This window comes from Narcine bancroftii, chromosome 8 (genome assembly GCF_036971445.1).
Source record: "Narcine bancroftii isolate sNarBan1 chromosome 8, sNarBan1.hap1, whole genome shotgun sequence".
NCBI classification, from domain to species: Eukaryota; Metazoa; Chordata; class Chondrichthyes; order Torpediniformes; family Narcinidae; genus Narcine; species Narcine bancroftii.
In genome coordinates this window covers 8,374,442-8,400,864 of record NC_091476.1, presented here as the reverse complement: position 1 = coordinate 8,400,864, position 26,423 = coordinate 8,374,442, and the positions used below count along the sequence as shown (strand labels likewise).

The 26,423-nt window shown below is 40.4% G+C and overlaps 1 protein-coding gene and 1 long non-coding RNA gene across 5 annotated transcripts in view; one reads left to right on the top strand and one right to left on the bottom strand.

Annotated features, from left to right (window-relative positions):
* The window catches only part of LOC138740334 (uncharacterized), a 257,122-nt gene that overhangs the window by 113,280 nt on the left and 117,419 nt on the right, over positions 1 to 26,423 (bottom strand). The window lies entirely within an intron of this gene.
* LOC138741651 (protein Wnt-11b-like) lies at positions 15,530 to 24,646 on the top strand. The gene is made up of 6 exons (XM_069895991.1): positions 15,530 to 15,759; positions 15,840 to 15,990; positions 16,282 to 16,517; positions 19,730 to 20,007; positions 22,268 to 22,560; positions 23,534 to 24,646. Exons 2-6 carry the CDS (start codon positions 15,920 to 15,922, stop codon positions 23,706 to 23,708), a joined length of 1,053 nt encoding a protein of 350 aa, XP_069752092.1. The 5' UTR covers positions 15,530 to 15,759; positions 15,840 to 15,919; the 3' UTR covers positions 23,709 to 24,646.

Here is a 26,423-nt window from a genome sequence, read left to right as displayed (position 1 = left end):
GAAACTGGAGCACCTGGAGAAAACCCTCACAGGGAGAACGTACAAACTCCTTACAGACAGTGCCGATTTGAACCTGGGTCACTGATGCTGTAATAGCATTGCGCTACCGTTACACTAAATGCGCCACATTGACGTTTGCACTAAGACTGGAATGGTAATCCAAGAATAATTGTAAAGAGAGAAAAAAAATGAAGTGAAGAAAATAAATGTGTGAGTGGCTATTCCAAGCTCTGTAATAATGCATCCACAAAGTAATTCCCAAATTATAGGCCTCAGAGATGGATCGCTGGTTGCTATAACCTCAGACACTTATACATAGAGCTGAAAAAAATCCCATTTTATACTATGGCTTTTATGAAGCAGTGGCATTTATTTAGAAAAATGAGCATTGCGTTTAAAGCCAAATAGCTGCTGAAGCTCAAACGAGGGCTTGATATATTCGTACTGACAAGTAAAAGCAAGGACGTGTCTGAAAGGGCACTTACACGCAATAATCATTATTTTGCCTTCAGGTGTACTCAGCATTCCGTCACTCCAGACTGAGAATACCTGAAGTGAAACAACTGAATGGAGACAGAAGTACTGAATGCAGTGAGATTTATTTGTTTCCAGTCCAAACAGATTTATTTTTCTAACTTTGTGCAGAGATTTACCCTCATGTGCACTGATCATAACTTCCCTCCAGGGAACTCAGATTTGTGCCACTTAATTTTGTGGATATTTTTGGTTAAATAGAATTGACCAAGGAAGAGTTACAAATACATTGTTTATGAAAATAAAGTGAATTTAATTTTGATTGGTCATGTTAGTTTGTAAATTACAACTTTTTTTCAAAATTAAATCATAGAAATTTGTAACATAAGGAAACCATTTCATCATGAAGTACTTTGAGAGGTTGGTCATGGCTCACGTCAATTCTAGCCTACAACCAGCCTTGACCCAGTGTACTCCTCTGCAAATGAATAATTGACTTCCTGTCTCTTCTCTGATTCAGTGGTAGTAGGTACTCGTAGTCAAGAGAGACAATATACACATAATCGAGGTTAAGGCAAAACTATATATAAGCTACTCATGAAATATATTAATAAAATACAACAGAAACAAAATGAAAAATACATATCAACCACTCTCTGATTAGTCATGGGAATCCCAGGTAAGGCAGCTGTCTCTCTCTCTCTCTCCTGTCTCTCTCTCTCTCTCTCTCTCTCTCTTTCTCTCTGTGCAACTGCATTCTTGACATTCTCATCGGAAGACCACAGTCAGTACGAATTGGAAACATCTCGCTGATCATCAACACGGGTGCACCCCAAGTATGTGTGCTTGGCCCACTCCTCTACTCATTATAAACCCATAACCATGTGACTAGGCACAATTCCAATGCCATCTACAAGTTTGTCCATGACACCATAGTTGTCGGCAGAATCACAAATGGCAATGAGGAAGTGGAGGGAGATACATCAGCTGGTTGAATGGTGTAACAACAACGACCTTGTGCTCAATGTCAGCAAAACCAAGGGGATGATTGTGGACTTCAGGAAGAAGCCAGGGAAACGTGACCTCATTGTTGGCTCAGTAGTGGAGAGGGTCAAGAACTTCAAATTCCTGGATGTCAATATCTCTGAGGATCTGTCCTGGAGCCTCCATGTTGATGAAATCACAAAAAAGACTCACTAGTGTTATACTTTGTGAGGTGTCTGAGGAGATTTGGTATGTCACTGAAGACTCTTGCAAACTTCTACAGGTATACTGTGGAAAGCATTCTGGCTTGTTGCATCTCTGCCTGGTATGGAGGCAACAACTCTCAGGACAAGAATAAACTCCACAGGGTTGTTAACTCGGTCTGCGACATCACAGGCACCGGACTTCACTCCATCGAGGACATCTACATGAGGCAATGTCTTAAAAAAGTAGCCTCTATCCTCAAAGACCCCCACAACCCAGGACATGCCCTCTTCACTCTGGTACCATCAGGGAAAAGTTACAGGAGCCTAAAGACGAGCACTCAAAGGCACAAGGACAGATTGTGCCCCGCTGCCATCAGAGTCCTGTATAATCAATGAACCAAAGACACTGCCTTACTCTTCCTGCACTATTATTATTTAGTCTCTCCCCGGTCAGTCTGATCATGCCAAGAGCACTGAGTCCTATTCCTGGCACTGACTCCCAATTCCCATCCCACAATTCCAACAACATAAATGGATTACACCTATTTTATACCCCTTTTACTCTCACAAAATTCCTTTCTCATTACTTATTGGACCAGGCTGTACTTCCTTATCTGCCTTGACTTTCATCATAGAAACAAACATACAGACATATCCTGAAGAAAATAAGAACTTTCCCCTGATATCTCTGCATTGAGGTGAGGGTGGTGCATAAAATTCATTGAGTGAAGTGGAGAGAGCAGCAGTCTCTCTCCTACCTGTGTAGCTACCTCAGATCCTTGGCAGGGCCCAAATAGGGAGGCCTGGATCTGGAACTGGAAACCACAAGGCACAAGATAGCAGGGGAGGCAAGTAGCAAGGAAGGCAATGTGGCTGTGGAAGCAAGTCTAGGCGAGTACATGGTCAGAGAGCTTGAGAGCTGCAGGGATTAGAGAAGGAGAACATTGAGAGAGAGAGAATCCCACAGAACACCCTTTAGAGAGCAAAGGAGAACTTCTTCAGGGAAGGCATCCCTCTTTGCTATATGAAGAACACTGTTTGACCTGCTGAGATTCTCCAGCATAGTGTTTTTACTAAAAGATAGACATAGCAATTGTGCAGGTAAACATGATCTTCAGTGACCTTGAGCTTCTGCCTGTTCTCAAAGCATTACGACATCCTAAATTGAACAACCCCCTACAGCCACCATTTTATTCACTCAACTTTTTATGTACCAAAAGTAATCAAACATAATGATCAAAATTATTTCCTAACAGATGGGTAACCACATCTCCTCCATGATCATAGCACCAGTGCTCGTCAATGATGTCCATTCATCCACTACTATACTCCCTACTGTATCCAACCCCATTTTCAAATGTGCTAGTTACACCAGAGTAAAGGGCCGGGTATCAAATAACAATGAGTTGGAATATAGGAAAGAGATTGAAAGCCTAGTGCCAAGATAACCTCTCTTTCAATGTCAAGAAGAAGGAAATGAATATTGACCTCAGGAGAGAGGGCAGAGTCAATACACTTGCCCACCCTAGTGGTGAAGTTGAAAGTTTGGATAGCTTCTAGTTCTTAGGATTAAATCACAAATGACTGTCCTGGGAGAAGCATATTGACATGATGAACAAGAAAGCACATCATTGCCTCTACTTTCTCAGACTAATGAAGTTTGGCATGTTCCCCCATTATCTGGAGGATTATCCAATAGGTTGGACAGGAAGCTGCTCCAAACCAGAAGAATTGTATGTAGGGTGTGTGTGTGTGTGTGTTGCAACTTCCCCCCATGCATGAAAAAGATCCTTGTTTGTGGTTAAACTGTGCTCAGATTCGTCACTACTTGAACCCTCTTTACTTGTTCTCCACATCACATCCCCTGCTCCTCAACTTCTACAGGTGCACCATTGAAAGCATACTTGCTGGATGCATCACAGCGTGGGACAGAAGCTGCTCTGCTTAAGATTGGAAGAAATGACAGAAGGTAGTGAAAGCAGCTCAGAAAATCACAAATACATCCCTCCCCTCCCTGGACTCCATCTACACATCGTGCAGTCTTGGAAAGGCAATGAACATACTGAAGGATCCATCACACACTCTCTTCCTCCTCCTATTAGAGTGAGTGATGGACATGAACAACAGGCTTGAAGACAGTTTGATCGCTGCAGCCATCAGGCTCCTGAATGATCTCCCAAATACTGCTCCCATGCTGCCCTTGCTTGGTGATAACTGATCTTCCTTTTCAATGTAATCCTATTCTCTGTAAATTGTAATGCTAGAGATAAATTGTTAGTCTTTTCACAGAAGAACCCTTCTCATAGTACTATTTTGTGACAAATAAACTTAAACATGTCCATTCCATGCCTGAATGAGATGATCCCATTTGTCTGCATATTCCTCCAAACCTTTCCTAATTCACGTACTTGTCTAAAAGTCTATTAAACATTGCCATTGCACCTGCCTCTACCTCTTCGTCTGACAGCACATTCCACATACCTGCCACTCTGTGTGTAAAAAATGTATCCTTCAAATCCTTCCCCTCTCACTTTATACCTCTGCCCTCTAGCATTAAGACTCCTTTTCCCTGAGAAAAAGATTGGCCATTCACCATGCCCTCTATGATTTTATAAACTTCAGGAAAACCATCCTTCAGCCTTCTGTGTTCCAGGGATAATCGCGTCAGCTTACCCTTATAATTCTCCTTATAAATCAAGCCTTTCAGCCCTGGTAGTATCCTTGTGAATCTTTTCTGCATCTTTCCAGCTTATTGGTATCCTTCCCATAGCTAGATGACCAGAATCATACCCTAAATTTCAAGTGCAGTCTCACCAATGTCTTGGGCACCTTAAACATATGTTGCATTTCTTCTACTTTATGGCCTCACAGAAGGGGGCAAACATGCCAAATGTCTTCTTCCATTCTGCTTATCTATGTCACCACTTTCAGTGAACTATGTACCCTTTTGTGTCTCTGTACTACAATACTCTCCAGAGCCCTGCCATTTACTGTATTTGTCCTCTACTGCTCTACCTTACCAAAATTGAACACTTCAGTCCTCCAACTTCCTCTATTTTAAAAGAAAATTAACTCAATTCTTTTCCATTCCTTCAAATAACATCTTTAAATCAAAGCCCAGTTTACTGACTTTTAATGAGGTTTTTCCTCATTATTGAATTATGCTATAGTAAAACTTCCAAGAAAATGATTACAATAATCTTTCCCAAGGAAGAGCTCAGGCCTGAAACATGTTTGACTTTTATTTCCGATGGATGCCATGTGGCCTTCTGAGTTTTTCCAGCATTTTTCTGTGTTGCACTAGACCCCAGCATTTGCAAATGTTCTTGTTTAACTACAATAATCCCAACCAGCAATAAATCTTATATTCCAGTAGTCAAGGCAATTCAAGATTTTATCCTCTATCTCCCTAAGACAGACAGGCAGAGGAAGGGCTATTGTTAGGACTAGATGGTATTCTGAATATCTGTTTCAAATGTTGTTATTTTTCCTCTGCTTCAATTAGAACTAAAGAATTTAAAGATCACGGTTATTCCCCGACTTATGAACGCAATTGGGACCATTAGTCAGAATTCTGTCTGCACGCGTGGAGTACCAAAGTCTTAAAGCAAACTTTTCAATCAAATTTTTTTCCGTCATAGATTTGATGGTAAGAACTTAAAGCTTCCTGAATTTGTTGATCAACCTTGCTGAATCTTTCCACATTCTGGTCCACACTTACCTTATTATTTGGTGTCCCGGGGTCCATAGGCTGGGCACAGCCATCTTGATTCCTGTGTGCATGAGCGAGTCTTCAGTTGGCGCATGCATGGTGGGTTCACATATTGAAGATCGGATGGCACATGCACGAGAGTTAAGTGCCCTAACGATATTCAATTAGCACCATTATCTCTCACACATGCAGGATGCCGACTAACAGGGCTCTTACATGCCCTGTTATATTTTGTGAAATACAACATAATCTGTGTAAAATTTATATTTAAAAAAATATTTTGGTCATATGTGCAGATGGGTGTAAGTTGCATAGGTTGCAAGTCGGGGACTACCTGTATTTAAATAAAACCTCAGAATCTAATTCCACTGTCTGTTAGAGATAATGTCTTGTAATAAAATATCCCAGGAGTATCGTCATTCAAATGCAGCACCCATCAAAAAAAGAGAACACACGCTCATTGCTTAGTCAAAGAGTAGGTTCTAAAAAATATTGTGGAGACAAGGAAGAGGAGAAGAAGCAGAAAACCTGAGGAAAAGAAAGAGCTTGGAACTTAGACAAATGAGTGGTCGGTATTAAAGCGAACCAACAGAAAAGAGGAGCACACACGAGGTCAGAATGAAAGAATCCAGTACTGTATTTGATGAGGTGGGCACTGCTCAAAGGGGCATCGCAAATAACAAAGGCCCATGTTATAAGTTTCAGCAGCAGATGGGCTGTGGAAGCGACATCATCCCCCCCTCACGTTACAGAAGGATAGGGTGAGCAACTCAGTACCATGACATGCTTGAAGACATCAGATTCGGACCGATAAAATGACCACGGCAGAAAGATGGAATGGTGTTTCTGGTTAGAGCTAAAGTTAATAGCTTCAATGTTTTTTTACACTTGTAGCTTCTTAGAGATGGTCATTTTAACGAAGAAATTTCAGCTCATCCAACAGTGAATGGTGTAAACGCAATTTCCAACAGAGAGAGAAGAAGGGTGCAGGGTAGAAGGGGTGATTTATGGCTGATGGTTGTTGGTGTACATTTGGAACTTGTCACACATGAACCTTTTTGATGTTGATCAAATTTTAAGCATTTTCTATTTTGATACATTAAAGGACATGAAGCCTGCTATTTATGTTGGTATGAATGCTTAACGTGTTTGTGTGATATTTCTCAGTGCAATATTGCAACAGTGAGGTTAACCTGCCAAAATAGCAGGGAACAGTCACGCAGACGCACAAAGGACTCGCATACTATTATCGGTAACATTGATATCAGGTCTGTCATGATCTTTAGTAATGTTAGAAAAAGCTGACTTTTTTTTAATGTCGCAGAACTTAAAGAGCAATTAAACAGGATAAAATATGATACGTGGTAACAGTCACCAGCTCTGAGATACATCTGAGGCTTCAGAAACTCTTACTAAGTCTTGCTGCTGTGCAGCCCATTACATTTACTTGTGATTTTCAAGATGAATTTCACTTTCCAAAAGGCTGCACAAAGGTAAAGGCACCACCTGAAACTTACTTTAGTCATTTTGATTAAATTCTTACGCGCACCCCCACCGACCCCATTGAACCACCCCAGGCTAAGCCAGTCATTTTGTAATCTTTGCATTCAATTTTGTGAATCTGACATCAAATTTACTTTCTAAACTTTCACAAGATGCATGGAGACCTGGTTCAGTTGTCACATTTTATTGGCATTTATTTTATAGAATGGAGCTCAGAAGGAACAGGCTAGTTTGGTTCTACTCATCCAACTCATCATAACTAATGCCACTTCATCATGTCACCACTAGAGTCACTCAGACAGATTCTGAAACGGAATGGAGAGTTGAAGTTATAGGAGAGATAAGATAGGCTGGGTTTATTCTCACTGGAATGTAGGAGACTGAGGGCTGACCTTATAGAGGTCTTAAAAATTATAGGGGAGGGAGGGCATGGAAAGAATAGTCAGTGCCTTTTCCTAGGACAGGGGTGTCTGAAACGAGAGCCTGGTCTTTCTGAACGGTGGGGATGGAGAAGAATGGTATGTCAAATATTTCAGAGAGTTTAAGAAAGGCTAAGGAAAGATATTGCAGCCATACTGAGTGGATGTATATGATATGATCAATCTAATGTTTCCTCTGTTCTCTTCAACCCTCTACACTTTAAAATACATTTTTCTCTCTCTTCCTGTTCTAATGAAATGTCATTGATCTGAAATATTATCTCTGTTTCCCATCTTAATTTAGTTTTGTTTAATTCAGTGGTTCTCAACCTTTTTCTTTCCACTCACATCCCACTTTAAGTTATCCCCTATTGGTGCTCTGTAATTAGTAAGGGATTACTTAAGGTGGGATGTGAGTGGGAAGGGAAAGTTAAGAAACACTACTCTAGATCCAATTGTTACTGAAATATTTTGCTCTAGAAACATTATCATTGGCCCATTTCTTTGGAGTTATGAAACCATGCACATAACAAGTCAATTAGGTACGAGTAAAACAAAGGTTTTCAAACTTTTTCTTTCCACCTGCACACCACCTTAAGCAATCCCTTACTAATCACAGAGTACCTATGGCAAAGGGAATACCTAAAGTGGTGTGTGAGTGGAAAGAAAAAGGCTGAGAACCACTGGTTTAATTCATTGACTGGTTGTGAATGTTGCTAGTAAAACAATTCATGCTGCCCACAGTTACCAATGACTGCCTTTTGGACACCCCTACATACTAACATTCCTATAATATTTTATAATGCTATTAAATTCAAAGGTCTGATGCATGTACAAATATTAATTCCTACAAATGGCAAATCTAGTTTCTCTCTCCACTTTTAGTAATTGTTCTTCCTTATTTATTGCATATGTTTTGTTACAACAAACAACCTGCTGGATGAACTGAGTGGGTTGAGCAGCAGCAGTGGGAAAAAAAAATGGCCAATGTTTCAGGTCTGAGCCCTTCATCCAGTCTTGAGGAAGAGTTCATTGACGATTCTTCTTTTCCCACTGCTGCTGCTCGACCCACAGTTTCTCCAGCAGCTTGTCTTTTTACTCAAGATTCTAGTACCTGCAGTCTCTTATATATGTTTTATTTTTGGCATTACAGTACCATTTCGAATGGTTTACATATTTTCTGACATACAGAGAAAATTAACTTATGTAATCTGTAAAATTAGAACCTGCATTTCCTGGAGATATATAATTAGCTATGAATGGATTTTTTTTAAAAATGCTGGAAAGACCTGCCGCACTTAAATCACACAATGAAGGTGGAATGAATCCTCAGTTGCAGAGAGAAGTGATGGTGTAATTGTTCAAACATCAACAGATTCAGGGATGTCCTTGATGACTGGAAATTATATGTTTTAAATCTTTACTTTCTGAAAGCTGTATTAGTGAATGCATTAACTATAGACCTGATGATGGGGGTGACTCTAGAAACAGTAATTATTGATAGAATTATCACATATCGATCGACAAGTGTAGGTCAATTTGTTAAAACTATTCATATCTAGTTAATTTGATAGTGTGTTTTGATGAATTAATAGAGAAGATGCTTCAAACATGGATAATGTGACACATATCATCTCTGAAAGGGGATTTCCATAATGGAGCAGCACAGTTAACATTATGCTCTCACAGTGATAGTGACCTGGGTTTGAATCTGGCGCTATCTTTAAGGAGTTTGTAAGTTCTCCCCATGTCAGTATGAGTTTCCTCTGGGTGCTCCAGTTTCCTCCCACTTTCCAAAGACATATGGAGATTGTAGGTTAATTACACACAGGAGACTATTACCGTGCTGTATTTCTAAATTAAAATTAAAAGAAGTTTGATAATGTCCACATTTAGGATTGAAGATCATTGAATAAAGGGGGCTGTATTTAAGGGAATAGGGAACAGAGACTGGTGAGAAGTTGTTTTTCAGTATTCAGGCCATCAGCAGTGAGAGTTGCTAGAAAGCAGCCAGATGTCTGTGCTTCAGAATTTGGTCATGCACATTGAAGTGCCATAACAGAGTGATTTATACATTAGGTTCATTACCAGGAGGCAGCTGCCAGCCATCTTGTGGACCAGTGATGATGCCTCTTCACAGCAGAATATCTAGACAGAGGAACGGAAGTTGTTGCATGCCAATCAAATTGATTGCATGAGAGACCAATAGCTGCTGAGGTGTAGTAAGCCACCCTTCGGCAAAAACAGTAGGTCAGGCTTGATCTTGACAAGATATCCAAAGGTGGAAACACATCATATAATGTTTCAATAGTGTGCTTGTCAATGGACACTGTCGTCAAATCTATTGTACTGTAAATATAAGGTCTATAGTCAAATCAAAACAGCAAGCTATAGTGAAGCAAAAAAACAATCTGCTGGAGGAACTCAACGGGTTGAACATTATCAGTAGGAGAAAAAGAATTGTCAAGATTTAGGGTCAGAACCTTCAAGATTGGGCAATTCTGTTCAATAATTCATTTTCTCCCACTGTTGCTGCTTGATCGATTGAGCTCCCTCTTCCAGCATCTGCTTCCTTTTGTGTCTCCAGCAAGCTATTCTGGCTGCACATGCTCATGCATGTATATGTAAACTACTGAGCTTTCCCAACATTGTGGTTAGGTCTTGATCTCCACTGAGATGAAGTATGTGGTGAAGAGAATGCCTGCTTTGTTCTCATTTGAAGACCGTTTTCTTCCTGATATTTATCTCCAGGGTTGTTGTTCCAAGTTTCCTAGCACTGAGATGCCTTGCTATATGCGTCATTGCTACTGGAGATTGAAAATGGACCTCGTCCAAGGGGACAATGATGCAAAAAAAGTCCAAGGAATGGTGGAGAAAAATTTGCCGAAACTGGCCCTCATCCCGATGAGGCTGCCTTTGTGTTTGGATGCATCAAACTGTGGGCAGGCTCTGGGTTCACCAAGTGTAATGACATGCTGAGACTATTGGTATTGCAAAGAATGATTCTGACTATGCTGTTTCAGGACATTCCTTTCAGTTGGACTGTATTACACAGACAGGCCTTTGTTTATGTACAAAATACCTTTGATTTAGACAAACAGGCAGTAGTCTAAATGTGCTTCAATAATATTTTTGACAGACTTTGACCTGATTGTCAGTCATTTTGTTGAGTGCCTCATCACCAAAACTTGTGGCAAGAGGGTGCTCCATTTCAGCTCCTTCATGCACGGAGTTTCAACATCACTGAACATAACCCTTGTGTTGGATACACTAGGAGGAGACAGCCAACCTTCTCCATCTAATCTTTTCCTTTTTTTTAAAGCCTGACTGGTGCTTTGAAAGAGATGATGATTTATCATCAATTCCTGCCTTCACAAAGATATGTCTTCTGAGATATGGAAAGTGTCCACATTTTTCAGGGTCTCATGTACTTGTACAGTGGGGGTAGGTGGAAAGAAGACCTTAGTATTGCAAAAGTTATGCAAACCACATCCTCTTCAGTTACTGTGTCTACAATGGCATGAAGTTCAGCATTTGAATGTGTACATATACAAACATCACTTGCACTCCCACCATTCAATGGTTATGAAGTCCTTTAGGATAGCTACATTTCAGAGGAACGTTTATTGGGTGTCACATGTGGTTAAGACAGATACTGGGGTGACGAAGCAGCCTAGTTTGACGCCAGTCTGCACTGAGATCTGTTGTACATCTGTTGGTTAAGATCACATCTTGAATGTTCTCAGAATGCAGATGTAAGAATGAGGCAATTTTCTGCATGTGGCTGAATTTGAGAAGTCTTCTTAGTAATCCCAATCAATTGATGAAATTAAAGGCTTTGAAAAATCAAAGTCCATGTATTATGGTTGAAACTACTCATTGCAATTCCCTTGGTGTTAACATATAATAAAGATCTTGTCCATTGTGCCCGTATTGCAATATGAGGAGCAGTTTCTTCAGACACTGATGATGCCTTTCTCTGTGGCAGACAGCAGGAACCCTCTCTGCAGTTAGAACAATTTGACTTTTTTATTTTCTTGAAGATGGTCACAGTCAGAGCATCTCTGAGGTTCCCAGGTTTATTCTCCACATTGAGGGCACGTGAAAAAAAGATGCAAATTTGTGTTGAAGTTCCTTTATGCAAAATTTCAGAACCACCACCCCCCCCCCCCTTCGTCCCATGATGAACACCGATTATTGTTGACAATATAGGTCTCCTAACATGAAGAAGAATACAATTGCTATGGAGTAAGGGCAGAAAATATTCATTAGATTGATTCCTTGGGTAACACACCTGTTATAAGTAGAAAATTAGTAGATTAATTTCCTCCGAGTAGCCATTCTTAATGGGGGTCCTAGGCCCTCACCCTGCCCCAGGGCCACAACATATTTAAGTAAAAACCTTGTTTTTTTTCACCTCAAGTAACTTTTTTTTTGTTTTTTACATAGTCAGTAGAATCAAAGTACGGAAAAAAAAACTTGACTGCTTCACAGGGAAGGGAGCCCATAAACTTTAAGCAGACCCTTCAGGGGTCAGTGCCAGATTAACATAGTGGCAAAACTAGCATATGCTATAGGCCCTGCTAAATGCTTGCTCTATTGCTACAGTACTATACCGCTTTCAACTTTTATGAACAACTTGGTGTTTAAGGTTAATGATTTTAGCCAATTATCACCTTTATTCAGGGTTATTAACACAGTAATTAATGGGAGTGTGGTATCTATGTGATACATATATGACGCATAAATATGACAATATTTGAAACTGAAGTCATAGCAGCTGCTCAAAGATGAAAATGGAAATGGAATTGCGCCTTAGCTGGACAGTGAAAATGTGCCTCAGGCCCTCAGTCAGCTGGATGGTTTGTTAACATGTCAGTGGAGCTGCATGCTGCAGATAGCAATGAGCAGAAGAGCCAGATATTGGATGCCATTATACTTCTGGAAGTGCAAAATGAAAGCGAAGGAAGTAAAAACAAAGAAAAGTCCAACTTGTGTTATCAAAAACACATAGGTTGATAGAATATTTTGATGTTCATGGTGATGGTGCCATAATGGCTGAAGCTGGAAATAGAGGAACAATTAGTACCAGTGTGGCAGAAGACATCCAGCAACAGCCAGCATCCATTGAATGTCAAAGAACAAGTAATCTAATAATATTAATGAATGGCCAAACAATCTAGATGATTGTGAGCTGGAATATTGGAGAGCCAAGGGAAGTGATGAATGCCAACAGTGACTTCTCTTCATCCGTGCGAATGTATGACAATGAAAAGAAACCTCGGCACTGTCAGACATTTTATTTCACACGTTCATAAACTTACAAACAAGCAACATGCAAGAAAGCAATGGAAGCCTATTCTGATACCTACATGTAAGTAATACTATTACTGAAATATCAGACATATTTGTCATATTATCTGGCTGCATAACAAATGAAAAAATTTAAATGGATGAGTTGCATTCTAATTATCTCTCTCTCCCCTCACTTGTTTCAAAGCAGCTAAAATATATGCAATCCCCAAGGGAAAACTAGTTATTCGCCTGCTGCCTGACAAACTTAAAGTGCACACGCACCCACTCACTCCACTGTTCTGAAAAAAATAGCAAGTGTTTTGTTATGTTGCCGTGTTTAGAACTGACCACTGCAGACTTTCTCTGAATTGCCAGAAAGTCAGAGAACCTATGTCCTCAAGTCATCCATGCAAGCTTTTATCCATTCATAAAATATGTAAGGCCACATTTGCAATGATTTATTGCTTGAGTTCATCTCTCTCCTCTGAATTTAGTTTCCCCTGGCATTTGGTGTCCTACTTTCCCCCTTTCAGGTCTCTTTTAAACTACTAGATGTTTTAATATTGATGTGTATTTTTTTAAATTTAGGGCCTCTTTATAACATATGCTATAGGCCCCGTCCTGCCCTGTAAGTGGGCCAGAGCCACAAAAAAATGTTGAGAATGGCTGCCTTGGAGTACAGAAGTACGAGAGGTGACCTCATTGAAAAGTACATGTGTGTGTGGCATATGCTTCTCTGGTAAAGGAGTCTAAAAACAGGGGATCACCATCATGACACAAAGAATTGCATTTTGAAACAATTTGCATTTTGGATTTTCTACCCTAGAAGGCTGTGGCGGTTCAGTCATGAAAACTGAAATCACAAATTTCTGGATTTGGGGAATTAGGGAAAGGTCAGGAAAATGATGTAAATGATGGTTTTTCGACTGCAATGTCGGGAAAAATCGCTGAAAAAATTAACATAATTACTGCCTGTGTGGTGTTCACACTGGGCACCTATTTAGATTGCAAGTACCTGAGTGCAACAGTTCCGGTGGAACTAATATTTCTAGTACGATTTACACAGCAGGATTCCTCAAAAAAGTTGTTGGGGTCTTTCAGGATAAATCACGATGCAGGAATTGACTCAAAATTTTTAGACGGCCGGTGCAGCAGCAAAATTCCTTGATTGTGCCATTACATGCCTGCAGTCTAAAAACCACAAATGAAGAAAAATAGCCAGGATTTGTTGAATGGCAGGTTATGCACCAGGGGCTGAATGATCCTCCTTTTTTATGTCCCTGAGGAATTAATATATGTAAAGAAAAATGTCATGATGTAATGTAAAGGGAATACCTTGGTTAACTTTGAAAATGGCAGAATATGAACGTATTGCATTGCACATTTGTAAATGTTATGAATATTGAAATACAACGGTTATGAAGTGGATGAACAGTAAGGGAGCGAAGGAATTGTGAAGTAGCATTTGAAGTGTATGAAATGCCCAGCTGAACACCAAGAGCCTGTGTAAAATACACACAGATGCTGGAGGGTCTCCGGTCCACAGGAGATAGGAGGAACTTGAGGAAGGGCTCAGACCTGACACGTCGGTGACTTCTAATTATCTCCTGTGGACGCTGTCCCTGCCCTTTCTTACTCCTGCAAGCAGGGTTTGGCCCAACACATCAAATGTCCATTTCACTCCATGGATGCTGCCTGGCAGTTTTTTTTTACCCTAGATTCCAGCATCCTCTGTGTCACTGATACAACCTAGTCCACCAACACATCTCCATGTCACACATCTTCATTTTCTGTTGGTCTATCAGTGTACGTTAATCAATCCTGCAGGATCGTTAAGCCATGCACAAGAAAGAAACGCCTAAAATATAACAAAGTTATAACCTCTTTTTTATATCAATTATTTTGAGGCGACAAATTTGCATATATGGTGTTCTTTGTAGATAATACTATCTCGAGGATTCTTTTTGCCCGCGGTTAATCTCACTGAACAAACCTCGGGGTTGCTCTATGAAATGCTAGCGTGCTCCCTCCCTCTCGCTGAGATAGCGCCGCCACTGTTTACTTATCTCTGCCCCATTCACATGCTAATTTTGTGTTTGCCAACTTTAATTTCAAAGACATTTCAAAGGTAGTTCATACCAGCACAGGCCGCTTCGTTTTACCTTTCCGCCCCTCCAAGGCGCTGGAGGCCCCAATGTGAAGGTTAAACTCCCGGTAATTAGTTAACATCTATGGGTATCTCGAGTTGTTAATACGTGCTACATGAACCCTTTTTAGTCTTGTCGAGAATGTTTCGCAGAACGTTGTGATCGTTAATATTAGGTGATTTTAAGCACCAGGATCTAAGCAATGACTCCAATCAGGTTTGATGATCATACTGGTGGGCATTTATGTGATTACACACCCGTCCTGATCGAAAACCATCTCATGCCAACACGCACGAAACTAAAATTGGTTCTGTTCGCCCCGCGCAATAATTCTGGGTTGATTTTGAGAAAACTCCAGAGTTTCGCAGAACATTTGCGAAATTCATTAAAAGCTGTGATCGTACAACGAGTTTTAAAAATTTCGAGCTCCACTTTTATTTTGATAAGTGCAGAAACAGGTCGTTCAATCCCTCGACCCCGGTGGCTGGGGAAGGGCGGTGAATGTAATGCAGTGGCGGGGCGAGGAAATCAGTGAATTTCAAAGACGGGTTTCCAAGACAATGAGAAATGTTTTGGCGAAGTCTCCTCGAGCAAACCCGCAGGACGGGGTTGTGTATTTGCCCCGTCCGAGATTAAAATGAATAGGAATCCGTCTCTCTCCTTCCCCCTTTGATGTCGGCCAACTCCATTGATTCCACCTGAAATCCACATCGTTGGCTGGGAACGGGCGCGTCACGCTCAACTATAAAGCAGGCGATCGCGGAGTTGGCTGCGAAGTCCGACAGAGATTCGCGTCATGCCATCACACTTTTGCAAAAGATCCAAATCAATCCAAACGGAGTTGGGTGCACGAGGTGGACGCAAACCAACTTCAGCCGAGAGGCAGAAGAAACCCCTCAAATCTGGGATTAAAACGCGTTGCATTTGACATCGAGGACCTCACTCACTCGGTCAAGAACACATTGGAGAGCGGTCTGCCTCGGTGGCGAGGAGTCTGATTTGGGGCAATTCCATTGAAGGTGAACCACCCCGATGCTTTCAACCGCGTTCAAGATTTAGCGCTTCACGTTGTTGACCACCTTCCTGTGTCTTATTTCAGGTCTCGGAGGGGGCGGACGAGCGCTCCGACGGGGTGTCGCCAGTGGCTCGACTCGAGCTGGTTTCTCCGAGGGTTTGGAAATGGACATTTGGATGGGCTGCGTCCTGCTGGCGGTGCTGGAGGGTCGGCCGTGCGGCGCGATCCAGTGGCTGTGAGTACAGGGAAATGCTCTGCCTGTCCGTCTGTAGCCGCGGTTTCATGAAGAGGTCCATTGAGAAAGTTATTTTGAGATGATCCTCTTTTTTATTGAATTGCAAAGTCATTGATTGACGGCAATAAAAAATGTTAAAAAGCCCAACACTTCTGTATCACTGGATTTTAGGAGGCACTTAAAATCCAACTTTAACAAGTTGTCATGGTTTTCGCTGACTATGTTCCACGAATGTCTTCATGAAGTAGCAGATGTCACACTCGAACCTGATGTGGGCGTTTTGATTGACAGGGGTATTGCGGTGAGTGGCGCGGCTTTGAGCTGGAACCAAACTCAGCATTGTAAACAGGCGGGTGGTTTAGTCCCAGATCAGCTGCAACTCTGCCGGAGGAACCTGGAGCTCATGAACAGCATTGTCTTCGCGGCCAAACAGACGCGGCTCGTGTGCCAGAACACCATGGCAGACATGAGATGGAACTGCTCCTCTGTACAACTCGCGCCACGCTTCAATCCCGATTTAAACCGAGGTAACGCCATGTTGTTTTTAAAAGCCAAACAGAATGTTAACCTGTGACCACCGCCATGAAGCCGTCCCGAAGATAGTTCAAGGGGGAGGGCGAAGAGGGGGAGGGTGAAGCTACCCACACCCCACACACACGCTGACATCAACGTGAGGTATTTGTGCACTGTTGGGGCTCTGATTCCTCCCCCCAAAAGAGCTGTAATTATTTCCTCTTCGCCATGGGTCAGTTCTGGACGTGTAGTCTCTGTTGTAATGGAGGGAGAAGTAATCACTCTTCTCATGGTGACCATCAGCACCCTGTTCTAGCGATTTTGGGTGGTGGATAGAAACGGAACGCTTAATTTCACATTTCATTTCAAAAGACAACTAGTGATATCAGGAAGAGGGGATCTATAAGGAGCTGACTAGCTTGGGAAGCCGATGATGGGGTCTCCACTTGTAATCAAAGGATAGGGGATGTAGGGAAATGAGGCCAAAATCAGGGAGTTGGAGGGTTGAGAGGGTCTCAGGAGGGAGATGAGTAAATGGCATCACTTCAAGATTAAAAATATTTAAAGTTTGAAGTTGAAGAACATAAACAGCACAGGAACAGGCCCTTCAGCCCACATGTCTGTGCAAGACATGATACCCAAATAAAACCACAGCTCTGCTGCATGCAGAATTCCCTCTAATACATTTCTTTATCCTGCCTATTCCTGTGTCTATTTAGAATCCTCTTAAATGCCACTATTTCATTTCCTTTCATTCTACTCCTGGCTCCCCATTTCCAGTCACCATCACTATATGTCTCCCTTAAACTCCCTCCATCTCTCTGTAAAGAATTGTTCTGGAGTATTTGTCATTTTCGCCCCTTGGTCTCCGACACTCCAGAGAAAACAAGCCAAGTTTGTCCATCCCAATAGCTCATACCCTCTAATCCAGGCAACATCCTGATAAATCTCTTCCATATCTTTCTTGTAATGGGGTGACCAGAATTGCACACAATACCCAAAGTGCAGCCTAACCAAAGTTTGATATAGCCACAAGAAGCAATAGCAACATATGAAGTTATCCCCAACTGGTGAGGGGCTTAGTGTGGAATGAGAGAGGCAGCAGCACTTTGGATGGAGCACTGATGGCCAGCTGGCATTTCTGGTTCAAATGGGAGAACTACTCATCCTAGAATGTAGCAGGATTCATCTAAAGGCAAATCAAGCATTTCAGATTTATTAGTATTACAATAGCACAATAAGTACTGGGTGACTTCATGATGTCTCTTTGAGTAATGTCTTTCAGGGTATTGTCTGCCACTGAATTGCTGTTTTTAAATAAAACAAAAGGATTGCATTCTTTTATGCAGCACTGAGCAGGATAAGACAGAACATTTAAAACAAAAGAAGCATGAGAGAGGGGGCTATCGTGCATGAGTGAAATGGGAAATGCTGAAGTGAGCCTGTGCAAGGCATTCAAAAAGGGGAGCATCTCTGGAGATCTGGCCAATATTTATTTCACAAGGATATACTGAAAACAGATAATTATAGTGATTAATGCAAGTAAAACATTGTCAAAGGAAATTATCTGTTCATTAGAAGTATGTTTGTGGGGCTTGCTGTGTCCAAATTAGTTTTATTCTGACTGCCTGATTTTATTAATATCACTGTGCAGGCAGAGTATTGGTACCCAACTAAAGAAGGATTTGTAAATATTTCATTCTCAAACAATTTAGAAATATGAATGCAATAGATTTTGTTGGTGATTATTCATGGAATATTATCTCCAGACTTCGGGAAGGAATTTATCAAAGGTAATCAGAGTTTGGCAGTAAGTAAAAATAATTTTTTTAATGGAGGTTGTTCTTATGTAACCTACAAGGTAAAATTCCTACAAATTAGTTGGAGATCAAGGTTGTACCAATGCTCCATATTCAATATACAAAAATTATTTTTATTTAGTCTGTGATTAATACTAGGCAAACTATATTTGTACACAAAAGTTAGAGAGGTGATTGGTAACATCAAGCGAATTATAACCTCTGACATTGATTTCCTATCAAATTACCAACAAATTAACTGCTGCCTTATGAAGCCCCAAAATCTCAAGCAATTATAATAATTTTAAAAAAAATTTTCAGTGCAATGACAGAAAAACATATATCCCAGTGTTCAGTTTATCCTCTGTCTTTTCAATGTCGTGTCCTTTTACTGCACATTTTTTATGACATTCAATGAATGTGGATGCACTTGTATTGTATAAATTCAGATGCAAGGGCATATTTTTCAGATGTTGAAAGTTGTTCTTTGTACAATAACTGAATTCTTTTTATTGAAATTATTTGTTGGATATCCTAAATCTTTAAATCATGCAATTTTTATTGTAATTTCAATTGTAAGGTCCTTTCTCAGTTGACAATAAGGGTGTAAGAATCCCTGGTGCAATTTGAATAAAATTCAAAGGATGAGCCTTGATAGGTTAATGCATGTGCCTAACATTTGTATATTGTATAAGTTCCTTATGAACATCAGTGAATGGCTTTGTTAATTGCTGAATGCTTTGGACTGACTGGATTATCATACTAAAGAACACATGAAATCCATTCATAGCCTTGCACAGCTGAGATAATGTTTTGGCAAACTTTTGAAAGACAACTAGAAATACCAATTCAAATTAAAGTTCACAAATATATTTAACCTTTTGAAACTACTCCTCTGAACACCTGTTGTAGATAAAATTCAGCAAGTACTTTGTAACTTCACAGTACAACCATATCAAATATTACAAAATTATGAAAATAAATCCTACCAATGTATAATGGTTAGACATTTCTGGTAGGGTCCCTCTGTCTTTAGCTTGCCCTTCCGTTTGGAACCTGGGTTTGAGTTGAAAATAGCTACCTACACAGCTTTAGGTGCTATTGGCTTCCATCGTTCACAGGAATATTACAGAAAGGGATACTTCAATAGAGGTGCAATTTTCCACTTTACATCCATAGACCTAAAAGATGCAGGTTATACTGAAATCATTGGGAAATTTATAGATAGTCATGCTTCCCAGCTATCTGCATGTACATTAATGTTTTTTATGTTTAGTTTCAAACACGATTTACTCAATTTGTCTCAGAGGCAAATATTTATAAGGGATAAGCAGACTCTGAAATGCAGCTGGTCATGGGTTGCACTTTTCAATGTTTTGAGATTTGAACATTATCTGCATGCCTTGATAATTTTGTATCTGTTGCAGGAACAAGGGAATCGTCCTTTGTGTATGCTCTCTCCTCTGCTACGCTGAGTCACTCCATTGCTCAGTTCTGTGCCTCTGGAGAGTTGCCCACCTGCTCCTGTGGCCCAGTGCCTGCAGAGGTACCAGGGCCTGACTTCCGGTGGGGCGGCTGTGGCGACAACCTCCGCTACGGGCTGCAGATGGGCTCGGTCTTTGCAGATGCACCAATGAAAGGGAGTAGGACTGGAACTCAGGCAAACAGGCTGATGAACATGCACAACAATGAAGTTGGCAGACAGGTAAATGGTCAATAACTAAAATTATTCATCCTGCTGGTTACATTGTCTATTTGCTCTTCACTTTGTGGACTGTGAGCAAACATTGTGCTCATTATCAGAACAGTATCAACCTACATCTCACAATCTACTTCACGCATGCACTGTCACAGTAGATGCTGTCATTCTATCTTCATTCCTGCCAAATGTTGTGGTTAATCTCTTCCTTGTTCAATCTAACCATGAAATTTATATTAAGTCTCAATGCTCACCCTACCAGCTGTGAGTATACATTGCACCTGAGCACTGTCCTTTAGCTAGAGTGACATCTGTATTCAGGGTCAATTACCATATTACCGTTTACCATTTTAGATACCAACTGCATGTCACATGCTCTTAATATGTGGATAAGCAGAATTGCACCATGTACAAGTGACTCTTGCATTTGGGTTGCAGAAATTCATCCTTACATAATTCATAAATTGTTATCCAAAAACTTGAGATACGGAATAAAGTTTGCTCTCACAGGATTTAAAAAAAATATATAAATCAACACAACATTTTCATTTGGCACTTTTTGACCCATGCAGAAATGACATGGCTTTGCATTATGAAGAATTCTAGAATGTAAATGCCTCCCCACAACACAGGGTTCACAGGTATCATTCTGCAGCAGTTCACCAAGTGTAACATCAAGGTGTCTGGTAAAACCATAATTAATAGGCATCAAGGGGAAGAAACCTCCCAGAACTTGCTATCAATCTTCAAACAGAAAGGTGGCTGTTTCCACTGGAGGTCAATCATCCCAGTCTCACGTCATCACTGCAGGCTCAGAGCAGTGCCCTAGGTGCAATCATCTACATCAATAATGTCAGGAATGCAGATATTTGCTAATAATTCCATAACATTTCATTTAATTTGCATCTCATGTTTGCATGCAACAAAACTTAGACAACATTCAGACAAAGGTTAATAAATGGCAAATAATGCCAGCAGTACAAAATTGTTGGATAATAAACATCTAACCACACAGATATTCAGTGGCATTATCACAGCCAAATATCCCACCAATATCTCTGCTAGCTGTGTAAATACTGTGGCTACAAGATCAAGTCAGAGGATGGATGCATTGCACCCCAAAATGTTCCCAGCATCTACAAAACACAATTCAGGATGGCGATGGAATACTCTCCACTTACCTCGATTAATGCAATTACGACAGCATTCAAGCATCTCCACAGCATCAATAACAAAGCAGTTTGCTTGATTGCAACCCATTCAGTATCCTAAACCCTCATTCCTTACATCAACAGAGCACAGAGGCTACAATCTGATAAGCAGTTGCTCACCCAGGCTACTCCCCATCAGCACCTTCCAAACCACCAAGAAATAAAAGGGGAGCAGGTGCATGAAAATACCCCACCTGCAGGTTCCTCTCAAGTCACAACCATCTTGACATGGATGAATATTGGATATCCTTTATTTTTGCTGCCTCAAAATCTAACAAAACTGGGAGTACCTTCATGCGAAGGGTGCACCAGTTCAAGAAGACAGCTGACCAACACATCGTGAGGAATAGTTAAAGGTTAATCTTGCTGCGGATGCCCAGATTCTGAATACAAAAAAACCCTGCATTTAATCAAGTGAGTGATCTGGACCATATTTAATGTGAATGAAATTTTCAAACTGCTTAAAAAGAGCAAAATGGTGGGGCCATTTGTTGATACAGATTTTGTTCAGGCATTTGGAGCAGGTTGCTGATGTATGAAGGTGAAGAGGTTCTGGGATGATTGGTGAAGCCACTAAAAGTGGGGTGGCAACAATGAGAGATGCAACCGAAACACAACATGAAAAATCAAAAGGCTGAAGGAGGTCATAGTGGAAGGAAGGACACAGTAAATCTAAAGGGATTTACAGAAAAGGGACAGGCTATTGATGAAATGTGTTAAAGATAATGATATTCATCCAAACCTGGCATCGTATTTATTATTGTAATTTAAAATTTAGTTTTTAAAATTTAGACATACAACATAGTAACTGGCAATTTTGACCCACAAGCCCATGCTGCCCAATTAACTTATAAATCCTGGTATGTTGTGAACAATGGAAGGAAACTCGAATTCCCAGAGGAAACCCTTGCAGGCATAAGGAGGACGTACAAATTTCTTACAGCGCAGAATTCAAACCCTGGTCCCAATCGCTGGTGCTGTAACAGCATTATGCTAACCGCGCTGCCCAGTGTGATACCTAGTTTCCTTTGCTGGTATGTATTCTCTTCTATTAGGTGTTGATTGATTCACTGGAGACCAAGTGCAAGTGCCATGGTGTTTCTGGTTCGTGTTCTGTAAAAACCTGCTGGAAGGGATTACAGGATGTACACAACATTGCTCTGGATCTGAAAGCCAAGTACCTAGCAGCTACCAGAGTGACCCACCGTCACGTGGGCACCAAGAAACAGCTGGTGCCTAAAGAGCTGGACATAAGGCCAGTAAGGGAAAGTGAGCTGATCTACCTGGTGGGTTCACCCGACTACTGTACACCAAACGAAAAGCAAGGCTCCTACGGCACTCAAGAGAGGTAAGGACCAAAGGTCAATGATCAACCTTTACTTGCAGCACAGTATTAGGCTCTTCCAGCCCATGACTCTGGGCCGCCCAAATACACAAATTAATCTGCAACCCATTGTACATTTTGAAGGGTGGTTGGAAACCGAGCACCCTGGTGGAAACCCACGCAGGCATGGGAGAGAACATACAAACTCGTTACAGGCAACACTGGATACTAACCCTGGTTGCTGGAGCTGTAATAGTGTTGCACTAAGTGCTACTGTGTCATCCCTTGTTCCTATTTTCTTCATGTATTTCTCTGGATGAGATGGCTTTGTTCCTCTGCAGGGACAGTACAATTCAACATGTTCCTTCTACCAATGGCACACATGGAATTTCCCAGCCACTATTTCTCTTGTAACGTGTCGAAATAATGAGAATCATCAGGCAGCTCTTCTCCAAAAGTTTCAGTACGTTTTATTGAGAAACCTTTGGGCCATAGGGCTTGCAGAGAGCCAGCTATGAAAACAGTCGGAAAGGTGAAAGGAGGCAAAATATATTAATGCTATTTGGCTGCCTTCTGATAACACCTGCAGCTTGTTGGTTTTAACATATTTATATTTTTGGTACTACTAGATGATTAAGGTGTAAAACTTATGATTGGTTTCAGGAACTAATAAGTGTGGCATATTGCACCACTGAAGGAGATGAAGCAGAAATCAATTCAAACTTCTGTCTATAGCATTAGTTCTTTTTGACAGTGAACACTAGAAGTTTGAAACTTGAATTCTTTCTATACTACTAAAGACCCAAGATGACTTAATAGTAATACCAATGTTAATTCAGCTGAAGATGCGGAATTGTGACGGATTTTGACGGGAGAGTCACAGCATCTTCAAAAGCCTGAGCCAGCTCTGTCATTCTACTAACAGTATGTATTCAGCAGTTTACTGGTTAAAGAATGGTCCTTTGAACTGATGATCTTTAATTTGCCTCAAATGCAGGCAGTGCAACAAGACATCCGTGGGGAGTGACAGCTGTAACCTGATGTGCTGTGGACGGGGATACAATGCATATACAGAGACGATTATTGAGAGATGTAGTTGCAAATATCACTGGTGCTGTTATGTAACCTGCAAAAAGTGTGAAAGGACTGCGGAGAGGTATGTGTGTAAGTAACTTGAGAACCTGCAAGACAAAAGGCATCATAGCACTAGCCTATACTGAGCAATATGACACAGATGATAGGGTATGATTTTAAAAGCCAGAAGACTGATTGCCAAAGAAAGGCCAGTGTTCCTTGGAGCAATAGAAGGAATTGATAAAATATCTACATGGAAAGAAAAGAACAGCGGAGAAGATTCAAAAATCAAGGAGTCAAGAGGAAGGACTCTTGCTAATTATCTTTAAAAGGCTGGCAAATGGGCACATCTTCAATTGTTAACAAAGATTCCTTTGTTCTTTGCTGTGTTCAGTGACCTGAAGGAAAGTTTAAATGTTTGGGAACATGAATACCAATGAATTGAGAAAGGAGAATGGCAGGGAGAAACAAGAAAGCTGTTATCGATAATGATCGATTGGTGAAGAAAAAAGGAAGTGATGAATAAAAGCACAGCGAATAGAACTGCTGCTTTGAGAAACATTAAACAGGGCACACGTTACAGCACTGAGAAAGAAAACGTTGCAATGAGGCACCTTTCTGTACAAAATCCTAAAATTGAAATGTATCAAGTGCAACAGAAGTGACTCTCAAAAATACAGTACACTCTGCCCTTGTTGGCAGCTCCATTTTAAGACCAATTTGAATTCCAATGTGCTGGAGCCAACTACAGTATGCAATAAACGTGCCACCATACCACTTGATGAAGTATTTTGTTGTAAAGATTCCAGTGTTGCCAAGAACTTGTCAGTTCTTATTTATAGATGTGATTTTTTTTTGTGGGGTGATACAGGAGAGGAAAAGTTTTACACATTGCCTGATGAATCCAGTTTTGATGAGAACATTGTTAAGAAGGAGCAAAGGTAGCATTGTAATACTGTTGTACATCGTGCAATGTCATACAGTTTCAGGATTATAGTAGCCAAAAAGTCTCCATTCGGTGTTTTTTTTTGTAATGTCTGCTTATTTATTTTGCTAAATAAATTTTTTACTTAAAAAGTTCGGTAAAGTATTATTTTAAAGTTGAGATTGAAATAGAGACAATTCCCTTTATGACCAATGTACTGTTGTGAGATATTTAATTTCCTTATCATTCAACCAAATTCATACTTGGATGCCAGTTCCTGCTGTCATGTGAGCAACCCAAATAATAGGTGGCAGGAGGTATTAGGGGCTCCCATGGCTCAGTTCCACTCCAAAGGTCTCTGAATGTTTAGTTTTCTATGATGGATTCTGTATCTGAATTCTAGTCCCTCAATTAATGTAAAACAATCACATCCTAACCATGGGAGTTTGACATATGCAGAATAGAGATTGTGTTAACTACATTGAAGTAGTGAAAAATTACTTGCCAGGGAATACTGCTGCAAAAATCTCGATAATGTCCTTTATAGAACTAGGAAGTAATAGCAATTGTCCAGGAATTCCCTGCAATATTTACTGAAACCATGACAATCTGTCACCCAACTTTGCAGCATCAATTTTTATTTCTCTCTTCACAGCTCTTTTTGTTTAGAATTTTTTTTTCCTCATATTTTAAACTCACTCATTTTGTTAGCAAAGCCAGCATTTATACCTGAGTTCCAAAGTTCCTGCCTAAACAAACCAGAGTCGAAACTTATTTCACGAGCAATATGCCTTACCTAACAATGTCTCTTCTGAGGAAGCTAATGTGGTCATATGTCAATGACCATAACTTATTGAGTCATGGTCCATTTAAAGTCACCATGTGCACCATTCCACTTCTGTATACATTGAATTTGTCTGGAGAATTCCAATGGGTGAATGGTTTTATCCACAGCAACATCTGTCATTTCAATGAACAGTACACATACAAGGAAATGATGCAAAATAACAATAGGGAGCACTCTAGTGTCAAATCACCAATAAACCTTTCAATTATAGAAACCAAAATTTGACCTCCAGTTTAAGGCTCAGAAGGCCTTCATTTGTATCAGAATTAGGCAAATAAAAGTTGCATTATTTGCTTTACAGGTGGTGAACAACGATATTGATTTGTGTTTTAAACCTCCTAGGTTCATTACATCTGACACCATTAAAGCATCTCAGACACTGATCAGTTCTAATGATTCATTTGAAAATAAACATGGCATTTTAAATGTACAAGATTCTTCCAATTATGATCTGTTCAGAACCTTGCTTTTCAAAAATTTCTCAAAGGTTTTTCTGAGAGAACTGCTGGCGTACTTTTTCACTGCTGAGCTACCTAAAAAGATGATTTCAGATCCCTAAGAAATATGTTATTTGTGTTAGAAACTTTATAAAAACATGAACAACTTTTAAATTGAACTCAACCTGACCTGCAAACTGCTATGCAGCAGTCTAAAAATATTTCAATGTGCAAGAGCCTGAATGTGTTATAAGACCTCTTCAACAGTGGAAATCAAACAGACCAGGAAGGTAATGCATGTTTAGTCTGTGCTGATTGAGCTACGTACATACAGTTAGTGATAACTTAGTTACAAATCATTTCAGAAGTAACCCAAGAGAGCTCCATCACAGAAACACAATCAAAGTTTGACATCAAGCCATTAAGGAAGTATTAAAACAAAATCCACCCCAGACACAGTCTCGCATCAGACATGCCCATGTTGAGGCCTGAGAGAATGAAAATGTGAGAAGAGAGGACACTGAAATAAAACAATCTGTTTCTCCATCAGAAGGAAGTAGAAATCTATTAATTAAATAGACCACCACCTGGTGGTTAATTTAAG